This window comes from Monomorium pharaonis, chromosome 2 (assembly GCF_013373865.1).
Source record: "Monomorium pharaonis isolate MP-MQ-018 chromosome 2, ASM1337386v2, whole genome shotgun sequence".
In the NCBI taxonomy this organism is placed as follows: domain Eukaryota; kingdom Metazoa; phylum Arthropoda; class Insecta; order Hymenoptera; family Formicidae; genus Monomorium; species Monomorium pharaonis.
Window position 1 is genome coordinate 25,174,499 of NC_050468.1, and position 24,755 is coordinate 25,199,253.

The following is a 24,755-nucleotide window of genomic DNA, read 5'->3' on the forward strand; positions in this document are numbered from 1 at the left end:
AAGGCTACTATAAGTATTAAGTATCAATTTGTTACATAGAATAGGAGAAGAATGGAAATCGCGCGAACATGTTGTGTACGAGTTAGGAATTTGTAAAACACTTTTTAATTGATTCTGTCATTCATATTTGCTATTGCTTATTAATTATTAATGATTTATTATGTTTAGTAATATAATCTAGATTGCATTCTCTAAATTTGTTTTAAGCAAAACTTTAATAAATTTGCAGCGTTATATTTATAATTGTGATCATAAATGATTGTTCACTGATCTTTCACTGAAACCGATTAAGAGGGAGTTACTCTCGCTGAACCAGAATCAGTTACATATCATTAATTGATGTAGTTATCAGTATCTAACGCTGACTATTTATAATCACTCAGTAAATAATACCGATTAGAAAACAGATATTCTCATAAATTATTTCGGTGTAAAGATGCTGCATTAAAATGGAATAAGTTGAATTGTGCCAGTTGTTATTTATCATGATTTGCAAATCTGTTTTAACGCGCACGTAAAAAACCATGTATCTCTTGAAAATTGGAGTGAGACAGCTGTGCAAACTACAACGGAACTGCAGTTGTAGTGTCGTGACGGAGCAACAAGTCTTTCCATTAATAAGTAGCTATACCGACCCGCCACAGACATACAGTTGGACGTACAGAAGTTGGTCATGTCGCTCGACGGTTAGAATAGTGGTCAACAGCAGAACAGAATGGTCAACAGCGAAGCATGGACGTGCCGAGAGAACGGTAGCTGAAATCAGAGTAGACATACGTAGCAAAAATCAAGAGAACTCTGTGCTATGAGCTGTGGCTAACGGGCAAATGGATGGTCCAGAAATGAATTTTATTTTGGGATTGAAGTGATTTTGCAAAGAAATAATTTAATTCGTGCGAATATAATTGAATTTTTTAATGCATAATAATTCGATAAAAAGCATACTATGTAGTGGTATAACTCTTTGGCTCATTTTATTGTATTTATTCAAGTTTTTAAATCCTTTTCTCTCTTTCTCTCTCTCTTTCTCCCTCTCTCTCTCTTTTGGAATTTTATCAGATATTTTAGATGCCTTTTGCAAAAATGTAGTGTTATACGTTTTACTCGAAAATTATATTTGTTTTGGAAAATATTAAACTTCTATATTTCAAATTATTTATGTTATTTTTAACACATAAAAATAAACATATACACACATATATATTAAATTGTCGCTTTGTGTATAGGTATTTGAATGAGATAGAGTCATGCGCCAGAGACCATGTTCAGGCTATTAGGCTGACGAAATATCATGGCCGCAAAAATTTTTCCTTTTTTCGCTAATTAATGGACTATCTCGTGAGAAACGAAGATTGGGCGGGCTTTAAATGCACTTTTTCAACGACTATTTTCAGATTGCATTTTAAGTAATTAAATTCTTGTTTTCAGGCACTTCAAAGCGAGCCTTTTTTTGCCTTTGAAAATACTGATAAAAATATTTTAGAAAGTATTTGGTACATCAGCATTATCGTTTCTGACGAATGATTCAAATCGGCAAAAAAAAAAAATAAATAAATGAAAGAAAATTCTGGATGTTAATTCAATATTTAAAACAAATGTATGAACAGCTCATATTTGAGCATGTACTTGAAATTATGCGAGAATATTGTAAATTTAAACAATATTTTTTTACTCACTAAATTTGAGCTGTCGCTTAAAGCCTTTGATATTGATAGCGGTAAGTGAGCTGGTTGATACGACCACTTGTACTAAATACGATGAAGCAATAGCCTTGATTGTTCTGGTGTCTCGTTTGCGTTTTAGCCTCTTTTACTAATGACAGCAATTTTCTAAAGGATTTTATTGTAAAAACATTGATGCATTACGCTCGAAAAAATAGTATTATTTCATTAAATTAATGCATTGGCTTTTTTTTTTTAATTAAATGCAAGAATTTTGTTTTTCGTTCCTTTTTGTTTAGTTAATAAGAGTGAATGTTCGCAAAGCATTGAAATAACGTGAATAAAATTCCAAAGTTAATGCATATCAAATGATTAAAAGCAGCGTTCGAGCAACAGTATCTTTTGCGTTTCTTAAATCTTCATACCGGTAGCTTCTTACGCTAATATATCAGAATAATATTACCGGAAGCAATTTCGAGGCTGCGCGATAATTAATGTACGCGCGATTACACATGATATACATTATCCCTTTGACGTTCCCAGCGTATGTTTTGCAGAGGGATAATTTGAGAAGGGTGATTTTGGAGCTCCATTACTCGCACCGCGTATTCGCGATGCACGCTTCTTCCGAAGATAACGCTGATAGAGATGATCGGTTAGCGATAAATCAAAGGCGGCTTTTCATTTTCTCACGGTTATCCATCACCGATGTCGATGGAGAACAGCCGATGGGTGTGAAAAAGAAAGAAAGGGAGAATGAACTCTCGAACAGTTAAAGGAATCTAAAATTTGTCAAGCGCGCCCTACAAATGATATCCGATGATAAATCCGTCTATTTGCCTCTCGACATTTTTGTTCCTTACTGTTCTCCGATGACCGCGTGCGTCCTTGGACAAACGTGGGGCAACGTACGAGAGACAAGCAGAAGGACGAGAAAGGAAAGGGTGAGAGACAAGGGGGGGGGGCATGTAAGTAGATAGGGGAACGAAAGATGGATGAAAGTTCTTTTTTCAATGTCTGCCCATTAATCATTCGGCTGGTCCAGTTGACCTGAAAAGAGCCGAAGTGCCTCCCACCATTGTGGCAAATGTGGCACGTATAGGGATATAAGGGTTACTAACCCTTCCTCGACATTATGCTGGCTTTTCGTAGTGATGACAAAAAGGTACACATATATCGAGGTCGGATAACGCGTGGAGTTTCCAAGCGCTTAAACAACGCTTTGCGTGCTTTTTGCAGGCTGCTTACAGAAGTTATTTCGACTCCCTTTTGTGCTTTGTAGTGATAATACCACGAGGAAACTCTAAATTTAAAAATATTTTTTTGGAACACAAGAATAATGTAATTATGTACGTAGTAAGATCACATTGACGTTACAATGCTGTGTTATTATAAATTGTTTTTATAAAAAACAGCTCACTTTGTCACATTTACATCTTAATATAACTTAAGTTATTACACGGAGGAATTTTCTCTTAGAATTTATCCTTAAAATTATGGTAATCGCGGGGCAACATAAATATTGAAGAATTTTACTATAATTTCACTAAAATCCTTGTTGTCCTACGATTTTACCATGATTTTAAGGAAAAATTCTCTTCGTGTATGAGATGGATGATTTTACGAAAGCAGAATTATACATTAGGTTACTTAAACAGAAGGAAAAGAGGAAAAAAACTGCTGTTACAACTTGTATTATCCGCAGTAGTAGAAACTGATTTTAATCCGACATCGTTTCTCTTAAGAGAGAAATGCTGTCAAATGAAGATTGAATAGCGATTCCATGTATACAATAAATATGTGTATAATTAACTACTCTCTTATTGTTTCTAATATCATTCAAACAAGAAAAATATAGATTTTGCAAGTATGATTTTGTGTCAATCAAATATCACAAATTGTGAGTTAGGCACCTACGACATTTAATCATTGAATGCATGTATTTCCTTTCGGAACAATATATAAGCTGAATACTAGAAGTTTATTGAAATGTACTAGCAAACGTATTGTAACGGAATGTATTTATTTATGAGACTCGTCGATTTTATCGTAGCAGTGCACTTTAAAAGACAGCGATGTAGGGAGCGGGAAAGAGATAAAAAAACGGAGAGAAAGGGTCGGGTGGCCATACACGTCGACGAAGGTGAGCCGGAACACCCATTCCGGTAAACGGGGAAGAAAAAAGGTCTCTGGACGTCCCCTAATGTAATTGAGTCGAGAAGGAACGCGCAAGCGGTTGTATTCTCGTGCTTAGGAAAGCGTAGTGGCCGTTTGGTGAGACCGCTTTAGATGGGCGAGGGCAGGATCAATGACGAATTGCGAGAGTTTTGTCTTCTTTGACCTCGTTTCATTACGCAAGTTCCGTGCGAGTTTTGTGGAGGAGCATGACGCCAATAATGCTAGCGGAACAACTTGCCACTCGCGATGCATGATTTAAGGAAAATGACTTTTGCATTCGCCCGCCACATGACGACCGCATATCTGTGATAGACTAGGTTGGGATCTCAAACCCATCTTCTCGAACGGTTGTATTTCGCACATATAAACAAAATATAATATTATATTTCTCGTGTGTGTGTGTGTGTGTATGTGTGTGTGTTTTAATACATATTAATATATTACAAACTTTTTAAACTTTTATATAAGAGAAAATTTAAAATAAATTTTACTCACTTGTGCGTTACATCTGAAATTATTATAATATCCTATAATTATAATTATAAGATACATTGCATTACTTTTTTTTGTTTCCGTATATGAATGCAATAATTTTAAATCAATGTATTACAAAAATTTTTTGGAATTTTTAGGAAAAATATAAGAGAAATTTAAAATATTATATACTCCGCTCAGTTGCATCTGATTATCGTAATATTTTATAATTATATCCATATTCATCGCCAAATGATCATTGGACATGTTAACTACATCAAGCCGTGTAACAGTTTTGCATCTTTTACCTGTGTAATGCATTTTTAAGATAATTAATAATTCAATGACACATTAAAATTATTGCATTACGAGAGGCACGTGAGATTTTTTTCTGATTTACCCTTATAGGAAAATGTAATAATTTTAATTTAGCTTTAATATCCGTAATACAAATTTGACGATAATGGAGACTTTGATTGATAATTCGATTAATTATTCATGTACCGCGTGGGCTCCACTAATCGATGTATCCCAATATTGATTGCTAAGATATGAAAACTACTATCAAAAACATCTGCAAAAACGTAAAAGTTACGAGAAGAATCGGATGTTGCGTTCATAAGAATCGTACGAATTAGAGCACGGTATTCTATTTCCGCGTAATCGATTGTCACAAACCATTGCATGTGCAATTTTGATATTACTGCCACAATTTTTCGGGATTTTAAGGAATTGCACGTACAAGAATTGCGCGCACTCTAATTCTACTGTATATCGCATATACATATATTATGTATGCATTACACATTATTATCTAAAGTTTTTTTTTCGTTTTGTAGTTATAGACGGATTATGAGACTGATCTACGTAAACCCTAGATCAAAAATTATTTGAGATAGCGGAAACTTTTTTGTATTTTCAGATTATTTCACTTTTCTTGAACAAGAAAAAAGACAATTGTATATATACATTTCCAAACACATTGATTATCGTAAATTCTCTTTCTGTAGCAGTGGGCTCTATAATCTAGTTAGATCATAAAGGGCAATGCTTGCCCTCCGCTCTATTATCTATATAAAATTATATATTTAGATAAAGAAATGACTTTATCATATCTTTATCTTTAGATTAGAATGTACATTATATATATTCTTTTCTTAGATAAAAAATAATATTTTTTAAAACTATCTACGACAATATGGGCAACAACGAGTATCATTTTTAGTTTCAACCTCCAAGTTATCATTTATACAAGAGAATTTTTTGAAGTACAACAGATCGCACAGATCAGAACATAGTAGCGCAATATAAAAATTACTTCATAATTATAAATGGCTCAAAAACTTTAATAAAAAACTTTGTCATTTATTATAATATATATCATCTCTACATTTTTCAACTTTAATTTTTATTTGCGTATTGATTCAAACCAAAAGAGAAATATTTTTTGTCAGATTAAATATTTGTCAGATTATTAAAAAAATTCTTATTTCTAAGAAATAAGTATTTATAAATATTTATGAATATATTGTTTTTATATTTTAAATTGTTCCTAGATTGTATCTTTGATTTTTCATTAAACACATATAGTGATGTTACCCGAGAAAATTATCTAGATAAAACAATATATAATTTTTTTTTATTTAAACTTACCATTAAATTATTTTTATTTTATCTCTTTATCTAAGATACATTTATATATAATTTATCTAAACACAATGATGGTAAAAATATCGTTGTGTAAGATCCGGGAGAGGAAACATCTCGTACATTTTGCGCTTGGTAAAAGTTTGATTTGTGTTCGGTCGCAATAACGCCTTATCAAAAGCAATCGTAACGTCATACAACATAGCACCCGTGGGAGAAGTAACCGCATGCAAGGTTCGCGATTTCGTACGAGAATGAACATGATGCAATCACGTGATAAATTTGTACGAAGTCGTTGGATTTTCATGACGTTCGCGGCAACAAGATGATTTCTCGCCGTAAGTTCGCTCTGTAATGTAACGTAAAATACGACCGACCCTTGTAATCCTTATCGATATATATATATGTCTCGTTCAAGTCCGCGATTATTTACACTCCACCGCTTATTGATACCTAATGATTTTCTGGAGCTTACTTACGGAAATAAATGTGAGAACGCGAAATACAGAGAATGCGTTGTAACGTATTGTTTTTTCACCATGAAGACATTTATAACAAATTTAAACTTGAAATCATGACAGTTTTTAAATATCATTTTTATATCTTTTTAAAGGTTTTAAACAAATTGTATATACGATTAAATTATATATACTTTTTGCATAATATTATTTACATATTAATTATCGGTATATATGCATTATATATTTTTTTGCATAATATTCTTTCTGTGTAACTACTGTAATGTTTTAATTATTACTATTATTGTAATTATGTATTATTAGTGTAATTTTATAATTAATTAGAATAGTATATATTTAATATTTAAACAAAATATTCATAGATATTTATGAATTTTTCCTTAAAAATACGTGAATGGTACGTACTTTATATAATAATAACTTTATTAGCGTAAAAAAATTAGTGCAAAAAGTTTATAACATTCCCACGTTTTTTTCAAACAAAATTTTACAGAGTTTAATAGACATAGCAAGTGTGGAGGCAAAACATTCAGTATCGTTTTCACCAGAGTTCTCGTTCTCATAATTTTAATTTGTGCTTTAATCTAATTTTAAATTAACCTTGCTACTATTATATGTTATTTTTATGTTAAAGTAATTTAATGGCGAATATAACTTAGTACAAAAAGTTTTATTTTTAAGTATAATAAATTACACCGCGTCTCAGTTTCAAAATTCGAGTGTATCTAAAAGATTTATCTTATTATTATTGCGTAATGAGATGTCTCGTTATTAATTCGAAGTAGTGACGATAAACTGATTTGTCTCAACTTATTATTGATTTGTCTCGTTTAGACTTCTAGGAAAATTCTTTGTCTTCGGGGAAGAGTCGCGTGGGCGATCGGGTACGTCGTCCTTTACTTGTCTACTATGGCTTATTGTTCTCGTTGATTCAGTGGAGCAAATAAGCCGTTATCGTAACAACCCTTTACAGAATCGTGCGTACAATAATCGATATTAGGGAGCATCGCGAACGGTACGGTAACTAACTGGTGTTATTAAACTCGTGACCTATCCAAGGGTATAACAATGAAGATTCTATCACGAGATAATAACTAGATGGTGCAGAATTGCGACGTGTCTCCCTCAAAGTGCCAGATCCTTGACCTTTTCGATTGAACGATGGATATAAGATATCTATTCTCTCTGTGAGAAAAACGCTTCTCCTTACATTAATAAATAACAAAAATTGCACGAGATCGTTAATTAATTATTATCGCTCATCCTTTAAAATCATCCGATACGCATTTCTAAAAGGGACGCACTCTATAAGGGATCTTATCTGAACTTAAGGGAGTTTCTTTGCTCAGGCCCGGCATAACAAGTGGCACAGGGGTTCAAATAAAGAAAAATATTCAAATGACCATTTTGTTGCCTTCTTTTTTTTGCTGTATATGGTCTAAAGTTAATAATGGTGAACATAAGAAAAAATTTGGCTATAAAATACTACCTTCATTACTGAAATAATTTTTTTAAAAATTGAGAATAAACATTTTTCACTATTATACCACCCTTAGATAACTAAATACAACAATTTGAAATTCATGTTATATCACTAGCACACATTTACCACACTTACGTGCTGTATTACTTTGATTATTGTAAACTTTTTTTATCTTATCAATTATTTCACTCAAACGAGCAAGTGCATCGTTTCAAAAATTTAACAGTACTTTTCTGGACAGTTAAGATGTATTGTTGTAAAGTTTCACTAACATCTGTTCATTACTTCTATGTTTAATACGACAATAAAAATTGAAAAATTCATCGATTCCCATAAGAGCCCATGTTAATAAAATATTTAATATCTAAACAACTAGCTAGTTCAGCTTTCTAAAATTTTAACAGTCAATTTATATCTACTAATTTGAATTTTTCTACAAAATTTCACGAAAATCTGTTCATTTTGATTTAGCAGCGGAACTACCTTAAGAATTATTGGCATAAAGTTTTGTAATAAGTTTAAATTTATAGTAATATGTATTTATAATAAATATGTATGTATATTATTTCTTCTTAATTTTTTATTATTTATTTCTTATTATTTTATACGTAACAAAATACTGTTACACATTACGTCAGCACAATAATTGTTTGCATATTTTTACATAAAATTGAATATGAATCGCATAGAAGCGATTAAATATCCGAAATAATGAATCAATATTTAGCTTTTTCATCTTTTTTCCTTTTCAACAAGAAATGACTTAGCAATCAATCTAACGGGCTCACCCGAATTGATCTAACTTGTCACTTCTGTTTGCTATCAACTGGAACGGAAAAATTCGATTAAATGCGAACACCCGGATTAGATGCGAAATCCTCTCTTCGAAGTGTTTCAGATTTGTACATTCATCGATCATTACCGGCGTTAATGTCGCGAATATCAGATTTGAATGTATTCAGCACATTCTCCCCTTCGTGAAAGGAATCGCCGCGATTCTAATCACGGTCGTTACTTTGATTCACGAAGAGATTTCCGTTACCTTTTCTTTCATGAGTTAAGTATGCGAAAACGGCTTTCTTCTTTTCTCTCCCTTTCTCTTTTTTCATTTTACAAGGTTGCCTGCATAGTGGATGGGAATTTCGGAAGCAATTTATCATAAATTCAATAAAACACAGGCCGCCCAATCTCTAACCGGCTATCGCGCAGACGTTAATTTAAACCTTGAAAAGGAGAACATGAAAGTAAGTGCAGAAGAAGAAGAAGAAGGAGAAGAGAGAGAGAGAGAGAGAGGGGGGGAAGGGAGATTTGAGAGGATTTGATTTGATCCTACGTTGCCAGGCTCGTTGCTTACGGAATTACTAGAACTCAAATTGGATGGATGATGAGCAGTCTCAAATTTTCTTACTAGATTTGCTTGCGAAATTTCTTCTTCATTTTTTTCTTCTTTCGTCTTTCGGGTCGGTATTCATAGTTCTTACATTTAGAATTATTTTAAATACTGCTTTAAGATGTCATGAACCAATCAAAACAGAGCTGTATCAGCATCTCAAGACATTGCTTATTAAAATGGTCTTGAGATAAGAATCGGTTATGAATATTGATCATACATATGTCCGATATTGTCAATCGTGAAAGCTGGATTTAAAAACATAGTGAGAGAATCTAGAATATCCCATATGTTTAATAAAATAACGAAATAATTCGTTTTGGTTCCCTTATTACTTTTAAAAATTGTATACATAAGGCGAATAAAACACGAAGCATATGTATATGAACCGTAATAATCCATAAAAGTGCTACATAAAGCATATTAGCCAAAATCAACAATTGAAATTGACACAATTCTGATGAGTTTAATTTTGAATGCTACGAATATGAGGAAATGTATATTCCGCTGATAGTACTTCCAGTTTCTTGAATAAATGCACATTTGAACTCGTCGAAATTATCGCAGGTTGTAATCTTTGATGGAAACATTGTTCGTGTTCACAGTGTAGATTATTCTACTGTATACATATATGCTGTATATGCATGTAATCTTAGAATCACATGTATTTAAATGGAAAATATGTTTAATGTAAATATGAAAATCACACACATATACATACATTTACTGGGTTGCAGTAATATATTAACGATTATTTTACACCGTGAGAGTATTATTTCTATTAAGATTTGCTAATCTTAAAATGAATTTTATAGACTTGCTTTCTCAAATAACTCTTAGTTGGAAGCAATTAGCAAAGTTAATGGATGACAAAGAATTGAATTGGATCGATTAATTAATCCCGCAAAAGTCTGTCTGAAACTTTTACATCCTAAATCCACTTTAATCTACATTCAAAACAAATCTAATCGTTTATTCAATCATCTTCTCGCTGACTGACATGTAAAAAGACTCGGTATTTACGATAACTTTCATTTCGCTTCTCTTAAACACATTTTCACATCTTTCATACGTATTTAAAATACGATTATAAGTATTTTCTGTATTTCTGTCATGCTTTAAATTTTTACACTGTTTAAATTTCAATGTGTTTTTTTTTCGACAAATAAGAAATATGATATCAGAATCTTAAGTGAAAAACAATATCGACGAATATTGACGAATATAATAAATTCCGGCATTGTTCCTTGTAGTATTATAAGGAATCAATTTCCCGACAAAATGTGCCTCGTCACTCATCAGAATTTCATCTTTTTTTTTTGTTTAGTCGGCTCTGAAAGCGTAGGGTGCTAAGCCGAGGAATGGAGGGAACGTGGCAGTGGGAGCAGCGAAAGCACTGCCATATCATTCTGCTCAACTCTTCGTCGTACCTAAAGGAGAACCCGGAAACCCAGGTTGCAGGTGAGCTAAATCTTTTCCTTTTAAATCAGCACAATTTTTGCTTGGTCATATCCTAATCGGGAAAATAGATTCGTCTCGCAACGTTAATGAGGGGAAAAGGGATATCTTAAAATCGGTCATCTCTCTCGCTTGGTCGCTTAGAACGATTATACCTTTTTTCGTCTTGCATTTGAATTTCAAGCGGGGAAAACGATTCCAAAAGAGCAAATTAGGGGGAGGAGGGATAAAGTGTTCAATGAAATCGATTTCAATCTTCGCTGTTCATTCTTAAGTGACCCACATCTTTAAAAATAACGCGACGTATTGGAGCAGATTTGTAAATTTCGTCCGTATCATTGGCTCGCTTTTGGTTGCCGTGAAATCGATTCGGTGTTCCAATTACCGCACACATCTTGGTTTCTCATTCTTATTTTATCAGAAATTTATTATCTGATTTTCATTAATAAATTGCTGTATATGCGGTAACGTTTTTCACACGATACCTTTTTTTAGCTTTGATAGGACAAGTAGACGCGACAGTTTCAGATGAACGAAAACGACTGCACGATTGCTACGGCAAAGAAGCAAATATCTCGAAGACAAGGGACCGCGTGCCAAGTCTGTAGCGTTCGGTAAAGAAGAGAAAGGGCCCCGTCAAGTACTTTGGAAGGAGAAGAAAGAAGGGGGTCATCATGGGCCCGGTAACCCAAATCGTATCTCACTGAGCGATGCAAGTAATTAGGGCCGGGGCCCTGCTAGTGAGCATGTGGCTCACTAGAGAATGAAGAAGCAAAACGTCCGGACTTTATCATTAATCGTCTTCACGCTTACCTATCTCCTCGTTGGTGCTGCAATCTTCGACGTGCTCGAGTCCGAGATGGAGAAATCACGTAAAGAAATGTTAGATGGTAAGTAATCGAGTTATTCTTGAATTATTTTGAAATATAGACGTGGTATGTCGTTTCAAAAATGACTGGAATTTCGCAAGAAATGACTCGAGTTATAAATAGTGATGTCATAAAATTAATTTTATTTCATGAACTTTTAATCGTGCGTTTTAATGGGAAAATATAATAAACAAGAATGTGATGTAATATTGTTAAATTAAAATCTGTCCAATTTTTTTTAATTCGAAAATATAGGATTCCATAACTGTGTAACTACGGAAGAGATAATAATTTTACATGAAGAAGTATCAATAACGTAGAATAAAATTTGTTTATGTGATGATTTCACAGATAATTAAGTTTAAAATTTAACATATTTCGATGTGAAATATGAAGTACCTCGTAACTCTTATATTTATTTTTTTATATAACTGTATCTTAATACTTTTATGCACAGAATAATGAGATAAGTTTATTGATATAACGAAAATACATAATTGTTTTAAAAAATTATATGCAATATTCAATTACATATATATATTTTTATGCAATGTATTATGTGTAATAATTAAATTTATAGCGTAAGAATTATGCGTCTGTGCTTTGTACTAAAAATCTAAATCAAAATTTACAGATTTTTAAAATTAACCTTTGTTTTTTAAAAGATAACGGCAAAATTATCAAGGACCTTTGCCAAGTTAGTAGAGTATCAAGGGTAGATCACGATCTTCAATCATGAAGGACCGACTTGAAAGAGAGAAAGAAAGAGAGAGAGAGAGAGAGTGTGTGTGTGTGTGTGTGTGTGTGTGTGTGTGTATTTTCTTTACATCAATTGATTTATCTCGTTATTATGTATGTATATAAAAGTATAAGAGTATTAAGGTAGAGTTTATTATAAAATACATAAGTTATACGATTTTATATTTTATGAAAAAATATATGCCAATTCTCTCTCTCTCTCTCTCTCTCTCTCTCTCTCTCTCTCTCTCTCTCTCTCTCTCTCTCTCTATCTTTGTCTCTGTCTCTTTCAACTTCAATTATATCAAATAATGACACATCAAACGAAAACATTTTATTGTATATTTTTGATTTATTTTTTGAATGTAAAATTATTCTCTCTCTGGATGTATCACCAGTTATGAAATACTCTGTATATTTTTTATATGTAAAGTCTCTTTCTTTTTTATTGTATATTAGTTATTTTATGCAATTTTTATGATTTCTTTGTGTTATATATATTGTTATATATATTTTAACAAGATGTAAAATAGCTCTTTTATTCCTTTTTAATCTGGCTTTAACAGAACTTTATTGAATGGAATCTTAAGTAAACAAAAATTTAAAAGACGTCTTTATGCAAACTTTGAAAGATTATCGGAGGAGTTGAGGCGTATCTTAGAAACAACATTTTTAGGCAACAACATTTTGTGTTGTCTAGGGGTTTCCTTAAGTCCCTTTATTGCCATTCGCGTAGATTACTTAGCCATATATAGCAAGCAACGAGCGTCGAGTGACATTAGTGTGCAATTGTGTGTGCGGCGACGGCGGTATTTGTGCGAGACAGGCACCTCCGTTATATGTTATGCAGAGAGGCATCCCCAATAGAAGAATGTCGTTGCACTGTCGTCAAAGGCGAACGATCTTACAACGTCGCGTACTATTGTCTTGTTGATGGCTCGAAAGCGCTTGATAAATACCATTTCCCGCGAGCCTTATAAATTCTGATGGAAGAAGAAGGAAAAGAGAGAGTAGCGATTTGTTCGGTACCGTGCTTTTTTTACAAAGGCAAGTCTCAGCTTTTATTCGTGAGAAGGACAGTTCTGCATAGCTGACACGTAATTTTCATTAAAGATATCGAGTATCGTCGTCCCGACGATACGAGGCATCTGTTCCGACAGACTCTCTGAAAGCATACTTTGAAAAGTTCAGAGGTCATTTATTTAGTCATATTATTTAGCTCCGTGATACATTCACTTGTTTCTTTCTCTCTCTCTCTCTTTTATTAAAATTGTTATATAAATAATAATAATAATAGATAGCGCGATTAACCTAGGAGAAAATGCTTATAAGTTGAAATAGAAAAATATAAACAGAAATATTTATTTAAAGGATAGTATTTATAAGAAATATTACTTAAAATAAATATTTTGTATAATAAACACTTAAAAAATAATCTTGCAACTTCAACAAAAATTATATATGTGTAAAAATTAGCTGAGGTAATTTAATGGTTATCAAATACTGTGATATGTGTATGTATTGCACTTAATCAATCTAATTGACAGAAGCCAAATTTATTCTATGCGTGACAACCAAAATTCTAGCAGATACAAGAATTAGTGATATATTTTAGTTGTGATATCTAAAAATCTGTCTACATTAGCAAAAAATGTTTTGGGATGAATATAAAAAGCTAAATTTAATATTTATATATAATATATATTTATTTGAAATCAAATATTTGTATTTCGTTATATTATAAATAAGTCTTTTCTATTTTCTATTTTATATGCTATTTCTTAAGAATATAAAATAGAAAATAGTAATAACGTAAAAAACAAAACATATAATAATTTAGTTATCGAGTAGTTAGGTAATTAATGACAAGTTTATTTTAAATGTTTTAAAAACATATTTACAAAATTGTAAAAATTGAATTATATATATATATATATATATATATATATATATATAAACAGAATTAATATTTTATTTTAAATGTATATACATATTTTTTAACATATATTTTTTAATAGTATTTGTAACAGTATTTTTTTATATTTAGTAAAAATTTATTTCTTTTAAGTATCTCTTAGAGAGATTTATATTTAGTAAAAATTTACTTCTTTTAAGTATCTCTTAGAGAGATTCATCTTTTAAATAAATATTTCTATTGAATTTATTTCAAATTTTTCTTAGCTCTGAATTGGATATCATTCCTTAGTGTTTTTGATACTCTCAATCGGATCGCAAGATACGTGTGCCAATTAATTATAATTAGCAGTTATAATTAACTATGTTCGTTCTGTTCACAGACATTGAGAAAATAATTATACGAAAGTACAATATAAGCGAGGACGACTACAAGATCATGGAAACAGTGGTGCTGAAGACAGAACCTCACAAAGCTGGCCAACAGTGGAAGTTCGCCGGCGCGTTTTACTACGCCACAACGGTCCTCACCACGATAGGTACGTGTTGTAAAATTATCGTGGTTCCGAATACCGTCAGAGTTGTTCAAACTGAGTTTATTACGCGTAACTACCACTGCGTTGCTATACATTTGCATCGAAAACCTGCTCGATAACCCGTTTGGCGGATGTCCAAATGCGACAGTTCGGAAAAAGCAAGTTTGATTTGCAATTCGGATCTCTTTTAACCTTTGTAAGTGTTAAACGACTGCCGCACTTTTTTTGTTAACAGAAAGGACAAAAGAATTTTTTACATTCGAAATTTTTCTACATCATTTTGGGCGTACGTCAATTTTTTCATTTATCGCGAAAAATAATTTTTCAATTCTATATACGAACTTTTCGGTAAATTGCCGTGATTTTGAGGCCGAAAGTGATTGCTCAGGTAACGCACGAATGGATCGTCAATATATATTCGCTAGTGAGGGCGTTTTAATTGATTTAGTCGTTTTCATTGTGACAGAAGATACGCAGCTCACATTGCGCGTAGATTGTTTCGCGGTTTCACACGAAATCTCGCGATTATATTCGCGGTCGCGAAACAGTGCCGTTTTCCGTCAATTTCACGCGAAAGCTGAAGAACCGTTCGTAGTTAGTTTCGTATTTCATTCAAATTTCAGGTTACGGACATTCAACGCCAAATACTATATACGGCAAATTGTTCACGATGTGCTACGCGATCATCGGTATCCCGTTAGGACTCGTGATGTTCCAGAGTATAGGAGAACGTCTGAACAAGTTTTCGTCTGTTGTCATACGGAACGTAAAGACGCTTCTCAACTGTAGGGACGTCCAGGTAACAATAAGTTTAATCGACCCACGTGTTTTGTCGTCGCAATGTTCCCCGTACGATTTAAAGAAGATTCAGGCGCGTTCTATTCTTGAGAAAAATATATGAGTTGTATTAAAATCGACGAAATTTTCTCACAACATATGGTAAAACATAATTAAACATGCACATTCTACTGTGAGCAGAAATACAATTAAACAAAACACAAAAAAATAGTAAGCAAAAAATAGCGAAATAATCCAGGTGCAAATTGATTTATTTTAGCAGTATCTTGTATGAAATAAAGCGAATTTTTTAATGAATCGATTATGCGCAATCATATCATGCGCAAATGAAGCCTTTAGAAAGCAAAGCTGCATTGTGTATATGCAATGTGATTGATTAATTGATAAATTAAAAATACGCTTGTAAACGTAGATGATATATTTTAAAAGTTATAAGTGTGTTATACATGCAAATTAATTTGAAACTACTTGTTTTACTCTATAAGAACCATATAAAACCAGCGCGAACTTGTAATTAACGCATATTACATAATGCAAATTATGTAATAATTAATGTAGCTCTTATTCAAATTAACTTTTTAAATTTTTTTAAATTACGACTATCATAATATTAATTTGTAATATACCCATTTGTTTCTCTTCAATTTTAAATTGCTTGAATAATATAATTTGGTAGATTATACCTCTCAAGACAGTGAGTACTTTCTTTTTTCAAGTATCGGAATTAAATTACGAGTCACACCTGTTCTTAAACATTTATTACGATATAACATATGTAATATGCATTTAAAAAAATAATAATTTATAAATAGAATTGTGTAAAATAATTTAAAAAGTTAAAAATTAAAACATGAATAATTTTTAATTTAATTTAACTTCAAATAAATTAATTTTTTAATTTAATTGGTTATTTTTAAAACACATTTTAACTGTTAATTTTTTCCCTGAGTTAAAAATATGCCTATGTAAAAGAAAAAATATTTTCACATTCTCACATAAAAGACAAGTTTTTTTTTTTTTACTTTAAAGAAACTTATTTCGCAAATAAAATATTAAATTTTATTTGTTTTTATCCAATATGACATCAAATTTATTTAACAATCCATATTGTCATTTTTTTGTTATTTAGAATAATTTAATTTTTAAAAATTATGACATTCTAATATAATATAAATAATGTCTTTTAAAATTAACTTAAAATAATAAAAAATAAACAAGATATTAACTCATCCAATTCCGTTCGCATAAATTAACACGCGACGTTTTGCAGGCCTCGGAGATAAATCTCATCTGCGTGGTAACGACGTTGTCGTGCCTGACCATTTGCGGTGGCGCTGCTGCATTCTCCAGGTACGAAGGATGGACCTACTTTGATTCAATTTACTATTGTTTCATCACTCTGACGACAATCGGTTTCGGCGACATGGTCGCCCTCCAGAAGGACAATGCGCTCAATGAGAAGCCCGAGTACGTGATGTTTGCCCTAATATTTATTCTCTTCGGCTTGGCGATTGTGGCGGCCTCGCTTAATTTGCTGGTTTTGAGATTCGTGACTATGAACACAGAAGACGAAAGGCGAGACGAAGCCGAAGCGTTACAGGTACGAGTCATCCCTTTTTCTAAGTATATTTCTAAAATACATATTTTCATCCATCATTTTTTGCCGAGTCTGTATCTTTTTTCATGAAATTTTTTTTACGGATCGTGATATCTTTATATAGACTTTCCATACATTCTGCCTTGCTAAAGCGCATTTGGATCAATGTAGTGATTTGTCTCGGTTTAACTTACTTTTTACCTTCTCCTAGTTCTAAGAATTATTAGAAGACTCAAAGTTTAAAGTTAATTTACATTTTAACAAATGGGGCCTAAGTCTAATAGATAGTGCACAAATAATGTCCATGGATTAAAATAGCATTCTTAAGGACTTTTTCATTTCCATTGCAACGGATGAACACGCACCGTCATGGAGTTCTCTAATCTTCGCGCTGTTTCTCTAGGCGGCCCAGGGTGCGGTACGCCTCGAGGGCGACGTGATAACGGCGAACGGCTCGATATTGTCCGGCCAGATCGGCAATCACGGAAACGTGTTGTCGTTCGACGACGAGGCGTCGGTGTGCAGTTGCCGCTGTAGCGGTTTCCAGAGGAAGCGGCGGAGACCGCGTTTCACGGTGCGCCGTTCGCCGGGGAAGATCTCGCACTTGCTGCCGATGCAACAGCTGTCAACGTCGACCATACGGGGCGACGATTCGCGGCCGCTGCCGCCGTCCACCCCGTTGCTGTCGTTATATCAACATCGCGCCAGCATTTGACGTTGCTCGTGCGCAAGGAGTGCAATACTCCTTGACGAAGAGCAGCATTACTACCACGAGCAGCCGCGGCGGGTGTCCGTCTGAGGGGAACGCGTGCCTCTGCCCGGCAGTCGGCGACTTCAACGAATTTCAATTGTCGTCGAGATGCTATTATCACCGCCACGAGTTCTCTTTTTCTCGCTCTTTCTCTCTTTCTCTTTCTCTCCTTCTCTTTTCCTACTTCTTCTCTTTCTCTCTTTCTCTCTCTCCCCCTCCCCTTTTTCGCGTTTCGCTCTTGTCGAGCGAGAATAAGATTTTGTATAGATAGTCGAAAGATTGGATCGATTAGAAATTGAATCACTGGAATTACTTAATTCGGATCGTGACACCGGGATAACGATGGCGCCGGATGCTTCTCCTCAACGAAAACGTTTTGTCGTTTCGCGACGCGCGAATCCACGCGGTACGTATAATTCTTTTATTCGCGATACGCCCGCTATTGTCCGAGTTTAATTCACATACCGAGAATATTAAAATACTCGATGTGCAATGGATGAATTTCTGATGCGTCTGCGCTACCACCCGATTTGGGAATAAAGATTCGACGAGTGAGGAAGCGAGAATCGGCGCTCGAAATGCCAAGACAATGTTCTTTTTTGTTTTTTGGAATTCTAGATAAATGGCTGTGTCGTTTGCCGGCATCGTTTAATGCAACGTGCGATACGATTCTATACGTGTGATAAGTCTGTAGCGACGTAGATTACTTTTAGTCTATAATATTACTTTAAATCAGACGTTTAGTACAAGTTATCTTCGATCCTTTGTGGTTGATATAATTACATTTATTATATTTTTTTCTTGTGAAAGGACATTACGTGTGTAAGAATATATACTGGAATATCTATATTATAAAAATTAGTTCTCACATCTCTTTTTACATTCATAATTTTCTTCGCCAATTCGAGATCAATCTTTTCTCGATAAAAATTCAATCGAATTCCATGAATCTCAAAGTAATATAAGTATTAGAATTCGAATTTCGGACATCGCAGTTACCGGCTTAGAATAATATCCTTGTGCGCTCGCTTTCTGATATTGTCATATTTATTCACCTTAAGATACAATAGAACAAGAAATATGGAGGCACGTCGCAGGCACGATTATGCGGTGAACTGACCTTGAAAAGATATGTGTCTACAAAAGGCTGTGCGGGAATAATTATGTATCTTGCAAGATACTCGCGAAGACACGAAAAACGTTTGCGTGGGAAAGGGAGCGAATGCGAAAAGGGTTCAAATGTCGGTGAACGAGTGCGAGCGTGCATAGGAATGCTTGTGTGCAAAAGTGCAAGAGCGAGTGAAAGAAAAAAAAAATGCGAATGTTAAATATACATTTACGTTCTCGTGGTGTGTGTGGGAGAGAGAGAAAAATATTTAAAAGAATATAAATACACACCAAAGAAAGAGATATACACAGACACGACTTTTTCATTAAGAAAACATTTTACAATTTGTATATAATATAAATTATTGAAAGAAAGAAAACTACGATTTTTAGGTATACGACACATAAGGGCGTTCCGATCTTACAGAGATACACAATATGTAATATACATACTTGTAAGATACGTCACGATTATTATCAAGCGACTTTGCGAATACGTGATATATAAATATATACATATATATGTGCGTATATGTATATACGTATATACATAATATCCCAAAAATTTCGACTTTTCATCTATTATTATTTAAGTGCAGATCGGGATTGCCGAGGTGGCTACGGTCGCATAGATTTGTAGAATTCAGTAGATTGCCGTAGGTCTCCTGAAACACACAAACGGGCGCATAGCCGTCGACAATTGCGGAGAGAGAGAGAGAGAGAGGCAAGTGTGCGCACGAAGGAAAAAAAAATTATGCGTATTTGCTCTCTCCCGAATTTGATCGTTTAGTCTACCTACGAAGAGTCAATCCATCGAAACACGAGACAAGTACGTATTCCCGGTAGATGCGTTATCATACTATAGGATGAACACGAGCGGAACAATTCTCTTGCCTTTTATCGAGAAGTAGAATCTACTCGGATATTTTTAAGACGTATATGGATTGCACGTGTGCGAGTAGTCACACGTAAAAGACATTTCTTTATCCATTCGGATTCTGGTTTACACAGAAAAAATGTCGACCGGTACGGCAGTTCACTCGTGGGAACGGCTGCATTCAGCAAAAAAGCAGCTTTACAATCATTATAAAATTCTTTAATATAATCGATTTACATAGATCTGATAAGAGAATTAAGCGGCAAGAATCAATCACATTAAAGAATCTTACAATAGTTGCAGTGATATCTTTTCTGTTAAATGCAGCCGTTGTCTTGTTATTTGAATCGTACGTTTCGGGACGCGTTTTTATTACGGTATACAATCAGAATTTTCCAAAAATCAAACATTGTTTAATCACAATTCGAAGATACTGATATATATCGTGACCAAATGTAATTTATAATACTATACATATGACCATTTCAGATTAATAAAAGACTACGACGCGCGATCTTGTCCGTAGTTTCACTATTTCTAAGTAATACACATATACGCATTAGATGCTTATTTGATCGCAACTCTTAACGTAAAAAAAAAAACATTTAAAAAAAGTTTTTCTTTGTGAGAGCAAGCGTGATTGTCGAAACAGCCGTACTTGTCGAACGTTTATCAGTTATGCCATTTCACTTATAAACCATATTCTACAGAAAAGAAGAATATGAAAACTTACTCCCGTTCATTACCTTTAATTAATATGGCGAATTCTGTAATATATTATAGGTAGTAACAAAAAAAGTAATGCGATCGCGTAGATCGTATAAGATTTTTATGAGATAAGAAGGATAGATAAAGAAGACAAACTTAACGAAGATAAACTAAATGAATGCATAATTAGCCATGCATCTTGTATTAATCGATAATCGATGTAATGTTTATTTTATTCGTATTCTATTTAACGCATCATTTCACCTCATTTGAGCTAAATAACAGTAACAATTACCTTTTCGATATAACACGTAGGCATTTTGCCGTTTGAAATAATCGACAGTTATTTATTTGTTCTTAAACTTCATAGTTCATTATTGAACTTTGCCTTTGCTAGAGTCTTCACGTAACGCAAATAAAATTTTGAAAGATCAAATATACAATTTTTTTTAATTCCCAGGTGATACGATAGCATTTTAAAAAAGATAAAAATTATATACTTTTTCATATAATATTTTGTATTTATTGCAATATTTTATAAAGAGAAGTAATGAAGCTTACACTATCGAGGCTATAGAATTTAGCTGGGAAAATCACGATTTCTCGTTTGCTTTCAATCTCAAATTATCTTGAATCATTAAGTAACCAATATAATGTTAGAATGCAGAATATAATTTAATCTAAGAGCATAAAATTAAGAGAAGAAAACATGTGATTTCATTTGTAATATTCCATAATAATATGATTAATCTAGTATAATCTTAATAATCGACGAAATGTTATTTCTCTCGAGATGTGTTTGTCGAAAATTTTGACGTCTAAAAGAATAATTTTGCTGTTAAGAATATTTTCTATACGACGGCTATCCATCTAAGCGTTTCGTGGAACAGCGAACGTTGAATGGAATGTGTTCACGCCGATTTAGCTAAAATGCAGAATGAAATGATGTATTGTTTAACGTGAATGCAACGTTCGAAAGGGAAAAAAAAGTACAGAAATCCAAATAAAGTCACTGTAATTATACCGCAGTGCCATAATTTCCTGACGTTTAAATTGCCATTACTTGTATTATTTTGATATAAAAAATATAAAAATGATAATAAAATATATTTAAACAATTTTGTTCTGAGTAAAAGACATTTGTTGTATATCTCTCTTAAACGCCGACGAACAATTAATGATAATGCAGAACGACATGGCGAATAGTTTATGAACTTCTAGAATAATGCAACTTCCCTATTTTTGTGAAAAGATTAGTCTTGATTAACACGTCGTACTGTAAGAATAAAGCCAGAATATAATTTCATGCATTATTATAATATAAATGGCCATAAAACTGAATATGAAGTTTCTATTAATAACAATTGTAAATTGTGAAAGCGTGACGTTGTTTCGTCACTAAAGAATTTTTATTAATTGTATATATATACATACATATATATATATTTAATATTGTAATATATAAAGCATTTCTGTCTACATCTTGGGACGTTTTGCTTCGCATCTAATTTGACAATTTTCAGCACACCATTTTGCGATAATCATGATTCTTGGAATTTATAATTATCGAGCATTTAGTTAAGATTGCCTATTTACGTTTCCATCTATACTACAATTCTTAGAAATAAAAACTACATTTTATCATTAACGTCCCAAAAATTCGAAAAGAAGAGTGTCAAGAGGAATCGAATGGCAGAGCGTGGAACGTTGTCGAAGTAGATCGAAGCATACGTGACAGTTCTTACGAGAGGAAACTATGATATAGAGTGAGACATACGCTTCACTAAAATCGCTGTAGGATTACGTTGAATTCTAAGTCTTTCCCACTTGATGTTTTATCGTTCAGCTACTTAAACGAGTCCCATCGATACGGCGTATCAACGCGGAGTGTGTACCTAGATATGCTAAAATTATCAACGATTCTACGACCAACGCTAGCTTAGTTAATCCCGACGGGTTGATTATACATGAGATCATTTTTCAGGCTATAGTCTAATTAATTAGAACATAATAAGACAATGTCTGACAACTTCTTGCATATAATTGCGCGTCTTTCGCATGACCAATATTTTTAATTTCGAGGATACGGCAGCATCACCGTATCATTGCTTGCAATAGTCGCAAGCTAGTTGCATACGGGAAAACACACAAAGGAGGCTCCTTCGTCCTCGATAAATGCAAGAACGTTTTGATTTGGACATAATGCTTATTCGAGCGATTCTATTAGGTAGACTACGGTCTTTAGTTTAGAAATTGGTTTGACAAAATTTTTTCGAAACGATACATCAGCGGCCTTCCAAAATTCTAGGACATCTGAAGTTAAAAGAACGCCTCATGCAAAGCGCTAATAAAAAAAAAAAAAAGGAATATTAAAGCTTTTCCGATGCCGAATAATCATTTTATTGATCTAGAATTCGAAATAATTTATTATTACCCGTCTATCGTGACACGTGGATTTTACTGACGATGTATAGTTCCGATAAGTATATATCGAATCAACGCGATTCAAGCCTTCGACGCGTTCTTTTAATTCCGGGTCTCCGGAAAAAATTCAGAGAGGAACAACAGTACAGGCAAGTACGCAAATCCATCGTGTTCTGCGCACATGTGCATGCAAATGTACAACACGCGCGGGACATTCAGCAGAACGCATCGCGGATCTGAAGAAAGATTTAAACCTCGTGTATTTTTAACTTTGTATTTAAGTAGGTGACGGGCATGAGGAAGAGTCTGCTATTAATGTTACCTTACACAAATATAAACAATAATACTTGTAATAGCTGTAAATTTACATTACAAAGTAACCGACGAGAATACGGAATTTAAAACAAAAAAAAAAAAAAAGATTTAAAAATTTATGCAATTTTTGCTATTATTGTTATAGCGTAAAGTGTAAGTACATAGTTACGAATTTGACAAATTAATTAATCGATTAATTAATCAACTACAAGCATCGAAATAATGCAATTTCGTCGTGGGCTTGATCGATTTACTGATTGTGCGATTTTCAAGTCGCGGGAAAAAAGGAGTAAGAAGTTTATGATAAATGCACGGATGTGTTGTATTTGAATATTGTATCTTCAAAATTCGTAAAAATTCACGCTTCCATTATTCTATTTATAACTTGGCTACATTTTCCGACAACAACGGAATTTGAAGCGATTTCATCGTATATATCAAAGATTGCGTCTAATGAATTAACGGCTTATTCAACAAGAACGATCAATCGGATATTTCTTTCAAGAAATAAGAAATACTCTCGAGAGAGATAAAATATACAATTTCGCCAGAAAGAGACAGGGAAAAGTGTGTTGACTGAATCTTTTTTGACAGAAAGCAGCTGACTTTCAGTGTCTTCGATATACATATGAAAATTATTGTTCGCGATATTAATAGCAATATTATAAGACGCAGAACAAGATTTGCACAATGTTCCTCGACTAACTATGACTAACGATTTCGATGAAAAAACTGTAGGAAAAATGATTACATATCTCTTGTTTTCATGTATTATACATAGCGTACCCTTCAAGGGTCTTCGGTAACCTCCTCATGATCGAGATTAACAATTGACGTTTGAAAGTTTCAAGGAGAGTATGAACAAAGTAAGTAGGCGAAAATGATTCAAGAGGGAGTGATCGGAATTGGTTCTCAAATCCCCTGCCTGCACACACCGCCACGTGTAACAACATTTAAGTGGATCGTAATTTGTAAATTATTATGGACTTCCTATTATATGCTATATAATGATACATGTGCTCTGCCACAATAAAGCAGTTTTTTTTATCTACTTTGCCGCAGTATTTTCTTCTCCCATATGTACTATAAACAACAAATTTATTTATCACAGACATCAACAATAATTTTTTATTAATTTTATAGTAAGAGTCTACAATATACATTGAGATATTGAAAAATAAGAAAGAACATTATAAAATTAATAGGATATCATTTTCATAGTTTTTTGAAATTTAAAGAAAAATTTACTTATATATAATCATACATAGCAATATTTATAAAATAATATATGTAATATGGAATATTTGATAGTGTAATTACAATTTCACTTTTTGTGAAGGAAAATAATGCA

General features: G+C 33.1%; 1 protein-coding gene across 5 annotated transcripts in view; it reads left to right on the top strand.

Annotated features, from left to right (window-relative positions):
* The window catches only part of LOC105835564 (two pore potassium channel protein sup-9), a 92,840-nt gene extending 68,385 nt beyond the window's left edge, over positions 1-24,455 (top strand). For 2 of the 5 annotated variants that reach the window (XM_036283325.1, XM_036283326.1), the window contains exons 2-7: positions 10,640-10,773; positions 11,266-11,660; positions 14,675-14,830; positions 15,451-15,626; positions 16,896-17,225; positions 17,626-17,937. In XM_036283325.1, coding sequence (XP_036139218.1) covers positions 11,534-11,660; positions 14,675-14,830; positions 15,451-15,626; positions 16,896-17,225; positions 17,626-17,937 — 1,101 coding nt within the window. In that variant the 5' untranslated portion in view covers positions 10,640-10,773; positions 11,266-11,533. Of the gene's footprint in view, positions 1-10,639; positions 10,774-11,265; positions 11,661-14,674; positions 14,831-15,450; positions 15,627-16,895; positions 17,226-17,625 lie in introns of all 5 variants that reach the window. The other 3 variants (XM_036283327.1, XM_036283329.1, XM_036283330.1) reach the window with 3 other exon arrangements.
* Positions 24,456-24,755: the final 300 nt, after the last annotated feature.